This window comes from Ailuropoda melanoleuca, chromosome 1, assembly GCF_002007445.2.
Source record: "Ailuropoda melanoleuca isolate Jingjing chromosome 1, ASM200744v2, whole genome shotgun sequence".
NCBI classification, from domain to species: Eukaryota; Metazoa; Chordata; class Mammalia; order Carnivora; family Ursidae; genus Ailuropoda; species Ailuropoda melanoleuca.
The window spans coordinates 177,481,516-177,492,942 of NC_048218.1; the positions used below are offsets into that span (position 1 = coordinate 177,481,516).

At 34.7% G+C, this 11,427-nt stretch overlaps 1 protein-coding gene across 1 annotated transcript in view; it reads right to left on the bottom strand.

The window, feature by feature from the left end:
• PPP1R3A (protein phosphatase 1 regulatory subunit 3A) overlaps positions 1 to 10,795 on the bottom strand; it is a 36,701-nt gene extending 25,906 nt beyond the window's left edge. The window contains exon 1 of the mRNA XM_011228008.3: positions 10,004 to 10,795. Within this exon, the coding sequence (XP_011226310.2) occupies positions 10,004 to 10,791 (788 nt within the window). The 5' untranslated portion in view covers positions 10,792 to 10,795. The remainder of the gene's footprint in view (positions 1 to 10,003) is intronic.
• Between the last annotated feature and the right edge of the window lie 632 nt (positions 10,796 to 11,427).

Here is an 11,427-nt window from a genome sequence, read left to right on the forward strand (position 1 = left end):
AGAGTTAGGATTTGAGGAGAAATGTAACTTTGGTGTGAGACATTAAGGGAATTAATTTGGCACCTGGATATCCAGATGGAGATGTACAGAAGGCATCTGATTTTTAAAGATTGTGAAAACAATAAAAGGACTCATCATTAAAACTATAACAAGTATAATTCATTCTTCAATTATTCAGAAGGTGCTTTTGGATTTTACTAGGCCTCAGGGTTATCAATGAGAAAATCAGTTGCCTTTAATATTAATTTTAAGAGCTTTTTATGTGGAAATCCTTTTGTTAGTTACAGTGAGAAATAATGCTTAAACAAATACATCATTCCTGGCCTCAAGGAACTTGCAGTCTGGTTGGGAAGATAACACACACATAGGTTTTTTTAAAGTGCAGGGAAAGGCCACCACTGTAAATGCCACCTTTGTAAACATTTTGACTAAATGGATATAGAGGGCCATATGATGGAAGTCCTCTTGCTTCCAGATGTACAAATATCTGATAAACAGGAAGACTTGTTAAATGTTAATTTCTTTGCCTGTAGATAAATTGCATCGGATGCAAACATGGTAAACAGCAACCCTTTCATTTAAGGAAAGCTGTATTATTTTGTACCCTTGAAGTAACTACTCCATGAAAAAATATTGCCAGAAATATTATAATTTAAAGGAAGAATAACAAAGCAATATAAGAGCAAAAGCAATCCCATAACATGGATAAATCAGGAATAGGAGTAGGAGTCCTGTTGAACTACATGAGTTTAATGAGATTTGTAAACAGATGTCTTGAATGTCCCTATAACTAGCATTGTCTAAAAACTTAACTTGGTTTGCCCAAGTTAGCTTTTAATGAGATATTACTCATACAGAAAATAGAAAATATTAGAAAACATGTGATCTGAAGAATACCTGTATTATATGCATTACACACACATACACACACACACACACAAGCAAGATAAGGTTTAAGTAAAAAGCTCATTATGTACAGATGTGTGTGTGTAGTTTTTCCACACAAAAAGGCAATGCATTAAGAATAATTCAAATAGACATGGGCAATATTACTCAACTGCTCCCTATGTTCAATTTACTAAATAAATTGTGAACTGGATTGGCTGCACATAGTCATTGATTAGAACAAATACCTTTTAGTTAAAGCTTTAGTTAAAATAAAGCTTTGATTACACACACACACACACACACACACACACACACACATGGATTCAAGAAATTTAACACATTCAGGTGAGTTCTGCTTGTAGATATTGTATTAACCTTTCTATAAAATGATACACTTACACCAATCTAAGTTTTAGCTGGTTTATATTATATTTAATTTTTACAAGCCTATGCAAAATTTCAGTGTCTCATACAGTTACATTCTTGAGTGAAATTTTATTTAAAAATTAGATATCTAGAAAATTGTGTACATAGTTATACTAAATTATTTATTTTTTGTCTAAGAGGGCTTCAGAAATTCTAACAGCTATCTTTTTAGGTAGAATTGAGAAATAAACTGAGTAATCTTCTGAAATATTTTAAATTTTGTAACTTCTCTTCCCTGGCTCCCATAGGAAATACAGTAATAACACCAATCCCTCCAGTACTCAGAGCTCAGAACTAATGACAGAGGATTAGGGGAGCTCTTTAGCTAGCCTGCTATTCCCTGCAGCCCCTGGAATGTTAGGGCCCGCAGTGCACAGTCCTTGTCCTAGTGACGTCATTCCCCCTTCAGAGAATGTAGTTGGCGGTTTTTTCTTCTCTGACTTTTGCATTAAAATACTACAAACTAGTTTGTTAGTTTACTAGTTAGGACCTCAGGGCAAATTAGGTTAGTGGACCTGAAAAATAGAAACAATCACAGAAACAATACAATTCTGCTTAACTTTGTAAGGATAGGGACTCCAACATTTAATTCAACTGAGAATCAGAGTAAACAATGACAAGATTAAAGACATAGAACAAAATGAATGGCTACATAAAAGACTTAGAATTCCTGATAGAATACATTACTGAAGAGCACAATCTTCCCAGAAGATGATTCAGAAGAGAATATATAACCATTTGGCCTGGGTAGTTTTTGGAATAATTCTGCCTCAAAGCAAAAAATAGAATTAAATGGTCTTTTCTACAACTATGTGATTTATTGAAAATTATTCTGAAATCAAATGTTGTATTAACATTGGAAACAATGATTGAAGTTTATTTACACCAAACACAATAGTCTTATACACCTATTAGAATATATGTGAAGATTATATTTTTTTTCTGCATCTGAAAGTGATTTTTTAAAATCTGGTAAATACCCAGAAGGTTTAAGTTCTAAAAATACATTGTAAAATGACCTGTATTTATACTCAAAAGGAGATACTAGTAAAATGTATTTTTACCAGCTTCATTTCATTATATGGCTTATGAAGCTGACATTTACCTGCACTATTCTATGTGATTTGTAATTGTGTAAAGACATCCACAGTAATTTTTAAGAATGAAAATAAGCTTGGGGTTTTTCTTAGAATCTATTCGATTTGTATCATGCTTAAATCTATAACACAAGTCAGAATACCATCAGTGTTAAAGGGCCTATAAAATCTGTTTCACATAATTAACAAAAGGATCTACTATTTGGCATGCTTTACAAATATAAATTTGGGGGATATTTTTGTCTTTTGAAATTTTGTCTTTTTTACTACTGCAAATTTCAAAGGGATAAGTAAAATTCAAATCCACAACCACACATAGGATAGTCATTGTCTTATGTTAGCATTTAATTTCTCTTTGTGATTTGAATAGCACGTAAGTGTAACACAGACAGACCATCTTCAGACCCCCTCACTTGAGGGGGAGGGAATAGTAAAATTACTTAAGACAGCTTTGTTTACTGTACAACTGATCTCTGTCACCAAACAATGCTGTATAACAGTCCAATTTAGGAATTTATATTTTGTCATAAAATCTTTAAACAGCAGGATGATATGATTAAGTCTTCAAAACCAGTTATTACTTATATAAGAGATAATAACACTACTATGCTATTTACGCAAGTAAAACTATTAGAGAAGCAGAATAAAAACTGGAAAAGATTCGAGACATATGTCCTGAAGAGCTTTTTTATATAATGGTGGGGTACAGAGAGTGCTTTAAAACAAAGGAATGACTGAAATGTAATAGTGTATAATACATTTTCTTAGAGGAAAAGAGTTAAGTAAAATTCAGTTTCATCTTCTAGGTATAAAGTGATAATAAGGTGAAGTTGCTTGCATCTATCTCATTTATTTAGCCCAAAAGAACCATTTTAAGAACTATCTTAAGAAGAAACATGTTGTAGTTATTTTTTTTTAAGTAGTGTTCAACTTATGAACAGGCAATGTTCCAAATTTTTTGTAACCCAGAAATTACTGGAATTTGGGAATCATTTTCCCCATAGCAGCAATGGTATAAATATTAGTTAGTTTCTTTGGTTAATGCCCCAAAGTTTATTGAATCTATAATACAACTAATTTTGAAACTCTTTTTATTAGTCTGATTCCTGGCAGCAGAAATGATAATGAGGAAATGAAGCATTCCTCCATTAATCTTGGGCATAGGACTAGCCATATACAAGATTTTTTAAAGTGGTATTTATCACCAATGCCATTTTGAATATCTATGAAGTGTCAGCAACTGGGACAGATGCTTTATATATGTTAGCTAATGTAGTTCACATAGCACCTCTCCCAAGTAGAAATTATTAACTCTGTTTTGGCCTTAGTAAAAAGGATACAAAATATAATTTATCCAAGTTCACACAGTCATTAGACTGAAAGCCCAAATCTGCCTCACTTTAAAGAGTGTGCTGTTTCCCTTATGCCTCACTGGCATGGAATCCACCTTTTCCCCTAAACACACACACACACACACACACACACACACACACACACACACACTCCAGACCCCCAGAGTCCTCATGCTTCTGTGGAGCCCTTACTACAACTCTGTACTCAAACCTGCTTTTATCTCATGGTGCTCTCTGCTCTAAAATTATCCATTTCCATCATATCAATCCAAAATTAAAGCCCCTATGTGCAAACCTTAATCAGGTTTAAGATAAAGATTGCCCCTGCCATCCTAGATGTGTCTGCATTTAAGGAACAGTGTGTGTGTGTGTGTGTGTGTGTGTGTGTGTGTGTGTGTGTGTGCATGTATATAAAAATTTCAGGCACAGTTTCAAAGTGAAGTGTCAGAACATAGAAGATCTTTTAAGTCTGCCAGGTCACTAAGCAGTCAGGCCCACTTCAGGTGTCTGCTCCTGAACTTACTTCTCCTGCATTATTCCTGTTGGGGTTTTGGGGTGAAAACTTAGAACAGGGACAAGAGTCACAGTCAACAAAATTGGAAGAAGTTGAAAAACTAAGTGTCTCAATTCATAATTTTTTTTTTCTTAGAGTCTTATTGGCTCAGAGTGTTTGGGCCCTATAAGAACTTTTACAGGCTTGGGGTGCTTGGGTGGCTGAGTTGGTTAAGTGTCTGCCTTCGGCTCAGGTCATGATCCCAGGGTCCTGGGTTCAAGCCCTACATTGGGCTCCTTGCTCAGCAGGAGCAGAGCTGGGCTCTGCTGCTCCCCCTGCTTGTGTGCTCTTTCTCTCTGTCAAATAAATAAAATCTAATAATAATAATAATAATTTTTACAGGCTTGCAGATGGGCTTTGGGTGGGAAGTTAAAGCTTATGGAGATCCAGAGGATCCATGTAAGAAATAGCATCCATAGTGATTCCCTTCAGCTAGAACTTGAGAAACACCCTGAATGATGAGACCCTCTTGTTTCCCTTTTCTTAGAAAAGGTTATAAAACTACGCCATAGTTTAGAAGTCTAGGCTTCTACGGGTATGGATTTATAGAAAACCGTATAAAACTACGCCATAGTTTAGAAGTCTAGGCTTCTACGGGTATGGATTTATAGAAAACCAGGAAGCCACAAAGTCCTGGTAGATCTCCAAGGAAACTAAGCTACTTGGCTCCTTGCTGTCAACCAGCTGGCAGCCTCCAAACGGTCCTCTTGACAGGTCCTGTGCAGCTGCGTTTTATGTTTCCATATGGCTTTGCCAGAGGTCCCCCCACCCCAAGCAGACCTGGCTTCCACAATTAGTATGGACTCACAACAAGTTAGTTATGGAATACATTAAGTCCTAAAGGTCTCATGGGGCTATTTACACCTCTTTGGACTATTTCCAGGATCCCAGATTATACTGTAAGTGTAAATTAAGGAAGTCTCATGATCCAATGGCTCTGACTGGAACATGCAACATTACCATATCTTATGCTCCATTTTCCAATGCTTTTCTTGGCCTCATTTTAATGATTTTATACCACCCTGAAAGGTAAACTCTCTGTAATCTTAAAATCATGCTTTAGAAAGTATTTCTCTTTTCCCTTCTTAAACATGCCTGGTTCTATTTCTCAGGTACAAAAATTGAAAACTGATCAATTTTCTCCTTTGGCATTGAAGTCTTTCAGGAATTTATTTGCATTCACCTGGCCAAGTTATAAATACCATCCAACACCTATATCATGCCATTTCTTTACTTAAAATAATAAATTGGCTTCACTTAATAAAATACAAAACCAGATGAAGTCACTCTGTGTACCCAACGGTTGGGAACATACATTTAGCAGCTGGTAAGGGGAAAAAGGTCACTCCCCTAGCCCATGCACGAGATCAGTTATAGATCGCAATATTCTAGAAAACCTGAAACAGAATGTAAATGGATCTCATTTTATTTTTTATCCATGGCTTCCACTGTATACCCAAAGAATTGGAGTTGATGTTCTTTCTCTGTCCCTTTCTCTGCTCTCAGTCCCTTTGAGGACTTTTTCCTTGGGACATCTCCTCATCTTCACAGGGTCATGTTTCCAGCCGTGTTTCTCATGGATACTGGTGTCTAACAACACACAGGTCCTTAATAAACACTTGTTGAATGAGTTTTGGAACCTGAACAAGGTAGGCTATGATATCTCGAGAAATAATGCAAGCCCAAGAATCAGAAATTAGTTAGTTGAACAAGGTTTGATAATGATTTTGGCAATTATAGTTGGCTTTTGGTGACTACTTTATATGTGCCCAGCACTGCACTAAAAACTTTAAGAATATCTAACTTTACATTAATTGAATCATCACAATGTCACACATCATTACCCCTATTTTACAGATGAAGAAACTGAGGTGCTGAGACGTAAAGCAGTATGTCCACAGTCACATAGCTATAAGTAATTATTTTACTGGGATTAATATGCGTGTCTGTTCAATGCCAAACTGCATGCCTTTTTTACCCCTTCCTATCTGGTCCTCCATTTTATCATCTAGTAAATGTAGAATATTTAGTAGTCATTAAGATAACCAGTTTTAAGATGTTTCAGATATAAGGTGACACACATCTCAAGAAAAGTTACAATTTAATTAGTTTTACTTATTGATTAAAGTCCTACAAGAGACCAAGAAGTGGCTCTCCAAAGCTGAAAATTTAGGAACCTTGGAAGGAAAGAGGAAAGAGACTTTTGGGCAGCTTGAGCCTTTCTAGGGTTTTTGAGGTCCATCTAAAGCTAGAGTTAGCCTTGTCTTTTTTACACTGGTTAACATTTACTGATAATTTACTATGTTCCAGATACCATGTCAAAAGTTTATATGTACTATTTCACAGAAATCTCAACCAACCCTATAAGATAGTACTATTGTTATTCCCAACTAAGAGATGAGGAAACCAAACTTAACTTGTCCAAAGTCATAGCATGGTGGAGCTTGGACCCAAAGCCAGATATGTTTAACTCTGAAGACCATAATTTTAACTGCTCTGAATGCTATTTTTAGCTTATTTATGCATGTACATTTAAGGTAATTTATATCAATGTCATTTATTTCTTTTGGCTATTTATTTTGAAATAAAGCCCATGGGATGTAGATCAGAAATCTGCTTAGTTTGTTTGCTGGCACACACCCCTGTGCCATGTATGTGGTGACACTTATCAAGTATCTTATGATGCGTGCCTTTCGGTGCAATTAAATACCTCTGGGTTACTCTCAGTCACATGCCTGCAAGTAACAAACTCTGCTTCCCTGTCCCTCTAGATATTTCTTTCTGTCAAAGTGGATAGATTAACAAACATCAAAGAAAATAGACAACCACATCAATGTAGAGATTTACAAAGTCTGACCTGAAAAAAATCTCCATAGAAAAAGCATAGTGCCTAGGGTGATTGACATAACAGAAATCCTTCCTCACTAAATGTGTTCTCACAGTTCATTCTGTACTTAATAAAAGGGATTATTGACACTTTCAGAAGATTCCAGGACCCTGATAACAAATTAACTTTGGTTTTGAAAGGAATTCAAGTTAGATGTTACTGTCTGCATTAGGACAGCTTATTTTGACTTTAACTCTGAGTTATATAACAAACTATTGTTAATTACCTGCATGTATGAAGCAAAAATCCACATAAATTTCTCTTCTGTATTTATCTGTTGGAAGAAGTGACCTCCAAATTAAGCTATGGAGGAAGTGTGGGAACACTCAAAAAAGACCCATTTAAATTATGTAACTCTTTGGAGGGAGGAGGATATTTTAGAAGCTATAATTTTTTGATCAAATAAGTATTAGTTCATTTTTATTTTAGCCAAGTACACGTTTTGTAAAATAACACTAATAAGGTGTGCTATTTTTCCCTAACTAAATTCTTCACAATGAAATCCAACTGTAATATTCATTTAGAAATTTGATAATGCTCTCTTGTGTAAGTTTTAGGAATATTTGAAACCCCATTGCATATAAATTATATCATGGAAAAGCTGTATAAATATTCTATTACGGCACATGCTGTTCTAAGGATCTGTCAGGATTTCCTTTATACACTCCATTTTGAGTGGTGTATAAATCAGATGTAAAAATTCATGTTGGACTGAAACTCAGCACAAAAGGCCTCCTCCAGAGGCAAATGCTTTTTTCAAAATGTGGTTTGAATTATGTTGGTCATTTTTAAGTTATAGAAGTGCAGAAAATGTATTTGTGGTTTTGAAGGAGAGAGATTTTTTCCATTTTTATAACTCATTAGGAAACTTTACAGGCCTTTAGACCATTTTGTGGTTTAGTTCTTCTCAGGTTTTTCCCCAAAGCAATATTAAAACTTGAATGGTGTCCGCTATGAATCCAATGATTACTGTTCTGAATACAAATGTGTGTATGGATATATATAGTTATACATATCTTAGCCTAGGAGAAGTTCCAATAATATCAGAGTGGGGTAGAAGATTAGGCCTATCGGTGCCCATTTTTGTTCTTGCTATTAAGTCAACTTTAGCCTATCAAAGGAATCCCCTATTTTTACCATAGTTCAGTATGTATCACTTATAATTTTAAAGCTGCATCTTTAACTTCAGAAAAATCCTCTGAGTTAAACACTACTTCTTCTATTAGCTCTTTGACAATAAAGCTATGACTTTTCTAAATTTTGTTTCTCTCTAACAGAGAGAAAAGTTGCAGCACATTTAAAAGGTACTATTCATGATGATCTCTTTTGTATTTAACATGTGTGTTTGTGTATCTACATTAGTTTGTTAAATAGTGTTGAGCTTATTTTGTCTATATAGCTAATGTGTTGCTGATCAATTTCATAAACATCTAAGTTATTATTTTAGCACATGTAGAGATTATGGTTGTATTATTCTCTTAATAGCATCAGTTAAAATCTGAGAAAGCTTTATTTGGACTAAGAAAGTTGGCAAAATTCACGAAATTGAGTAAGCCAATCTTTCAAATGCCTTTAAAGGATAATGAAAATAGAAATATTTTCTATGACTGAATTGCTTCCCCCTATGTTATATTTAGTTTATTAATGCATTAGACTAACAACAACACACTTAGTAGTTACTATTTACTGTCATATAATAGATCAAGGCACTAGCGCATGAAGAGGCTAAAATTTTTCCAATGTTGTTCCTTATGTCTTTATTAAATTCCACCTAGAATCTCTGTGTCTTGATTCCGAATACAGTTCCCTCTCCATTATATTACAGTATTTCTGGTGCAGTTGGTAGAATCTTTAGGTCTAGTAACAGTTAGGATGGACCACCCAGAGGACAATTCAACATTTGCCTGTGACTTGTGGAGCAATGTGGATTTTCCCACTGAGACACTTTGAGGAGCAGAAGGGATCTATCTCCTTCTGGATGTTTTATCTGCTAGTGTCATGGAAATTAGCCAACTCTACAATTGAGAGAGCTGAATGCAGTTTTCTTTATTTTTTTTATATTAACAGGAGAGCAGGGTTACTAATGAGGAATCATATCCCAAATCTCTGATCTATAAACCTGAATATACTTATTTCTATTTGGGTCATTTTTTAAAAATTCTGCTCAATTTGCTTTTACTAACTTATACTACTTTGTGTTCTATTTGGTTGTAATTATAAAATTTCATGTGTAATTTATACATTACTCATACACTTTTGTCTTTCTCTTGGTTTGTCATTAAAGTCATAGCTGTTATGATTTTCTTTAACATGTACTCTGAACGGTCCTATATGACTTAATCATTAAGAAGTTTGGGGGGAAGCCTATGAATTTCTGAGCACTAAGAGCATTTTGAAACAGTTTTATGTTAATCAGAAATGTTTTGAAGTACAGCATAAACCTTTAAAACCCACTGAAAATAAATATACTATAAATGCCAAAATGAAATTTTACATGTTAAGAATGTAGATTCCGTGGTTTGGACTTAACAATTCATAAGTCATTAGGCAAGCAATATGCACATTTTGCCCCCCTACTGCCCCATCTACTACACTATACCCATACTTTTCTTTGCATTTGGAGGAGAGCTAACACAGTGCTATTATTTGAATAGCACTGACCTTGTTAAAGCCTAGCACCATTGTTTTATATAATAAGCAGTATATTTTAAACAGAATGGCTATTTCTTACATGAAATAAAGAATGACAAAAAAAGACTTTAAGATTATGAAGAGTAAAGAATGTAAGATAGATCCTCACCTTGATTTTACCTTTAAACAGCCTTTTATTTGTCTGTTAGGAACTTCTTCCCGTGGTTTTACAGGCTCCGGCTCTTGTTCTTTCTTTTGACAAATCAATATATAATTTGTGCCATTATTATTTGACCAAAATGTACCAACAGAAGTTTCATAACGTATACAAAATTCAACTTTACTGCCATCTTTTTGATAAGGGGGTACCAATAAAATCTTAAAGGAGAACTGGTCAGTTTCACCATCACATGAATTTGGGATATATTCTGCTAAAATGTCATAATGTGTCTGCCAGTTATCCAAGGACATTCTCACATATACTAACTTCTCAAAAGAAATATTCAAAACTCGAATAATGCCCTTCATACTTGTAGACCCAGGAGGATACTCAGTTGACTCCAGTATTGCTTTCTGTACTTGAAGTTGCTGCATAAGATCTTCTTTTGAAGAAGGCAAATCAAATAGTGGAGATAAAACATATTCTTCTGTGTGAAAAATGTCCTTCCTTAAGTCAAAACCAGTTGAAACACTTGGTAAATCCCAGCAATCAAATTCTTTGACAGACACAAGATCGAATCCAAAGGTGTCAGCGAATGAAACTCTTCTTGCACCTGAAGATGGAGTGTCCAGGTATATATCTTCAGAAGAATCAGAACCTCGTCTACTAGGTTGAGGGGAGAAGCCAGGTTTGAAAGTAGCTTTAACTTCCTCATCTTCAGAAAGAGAATCAGATAAATTAGGAACTTCTAAAAAGTTATCTTTGCTAATCTGACTAGGTTCTTCAGAAGGCTCCATTGGGCTCTCTGATATCAAATAAGGGAGGACTGTACAACTAGTAGAGGCTGATATTTGAGATACTGAGGCTTAAAATAAGTATTATGTTACAGTTGACATTGCAGAAAGGAGTCAGCTCTATAAATAGGTCCAATGGCGTGTAAACTATGCTAGCTTGCCTCCAAAAGCCTTTAATATGATAGCATCCATGTTACTCTTGCCAGTATGTTTCAGATTTAATTCTCAGTTTTTAAAGTTGCATGTGTTTATGAGATGAGTTCCAAAAAGATATTTTAAATCATTTTTTTGCTGTGTTGAAAAATTTGAAACTTTATAATTAAAGAATTGTTTTAACCAGTTGATCTTAAAAATAAAAATATAGACCATTTATTTTAAAAGAAAATAAAAGTAGTATCACAATACTAATATGACGTTTGGGCTAAATCAATCCATTGAAGCAGACAAAGGTGGACAGGAGAAAAGAAGAATATTTACAGAGCAGGAAAAATCCAGTACCTAATAATAATGATAACTACTATTTAACAGGGACTTACAATGTAAAATGTGAACTGTAAAAGGGTTAAATAGAGGTTCTGGGAGTCCTGAGGAAACATGATTTAGATGAAGAAGGTATCATTTGAAATTAGCCATGAGGGG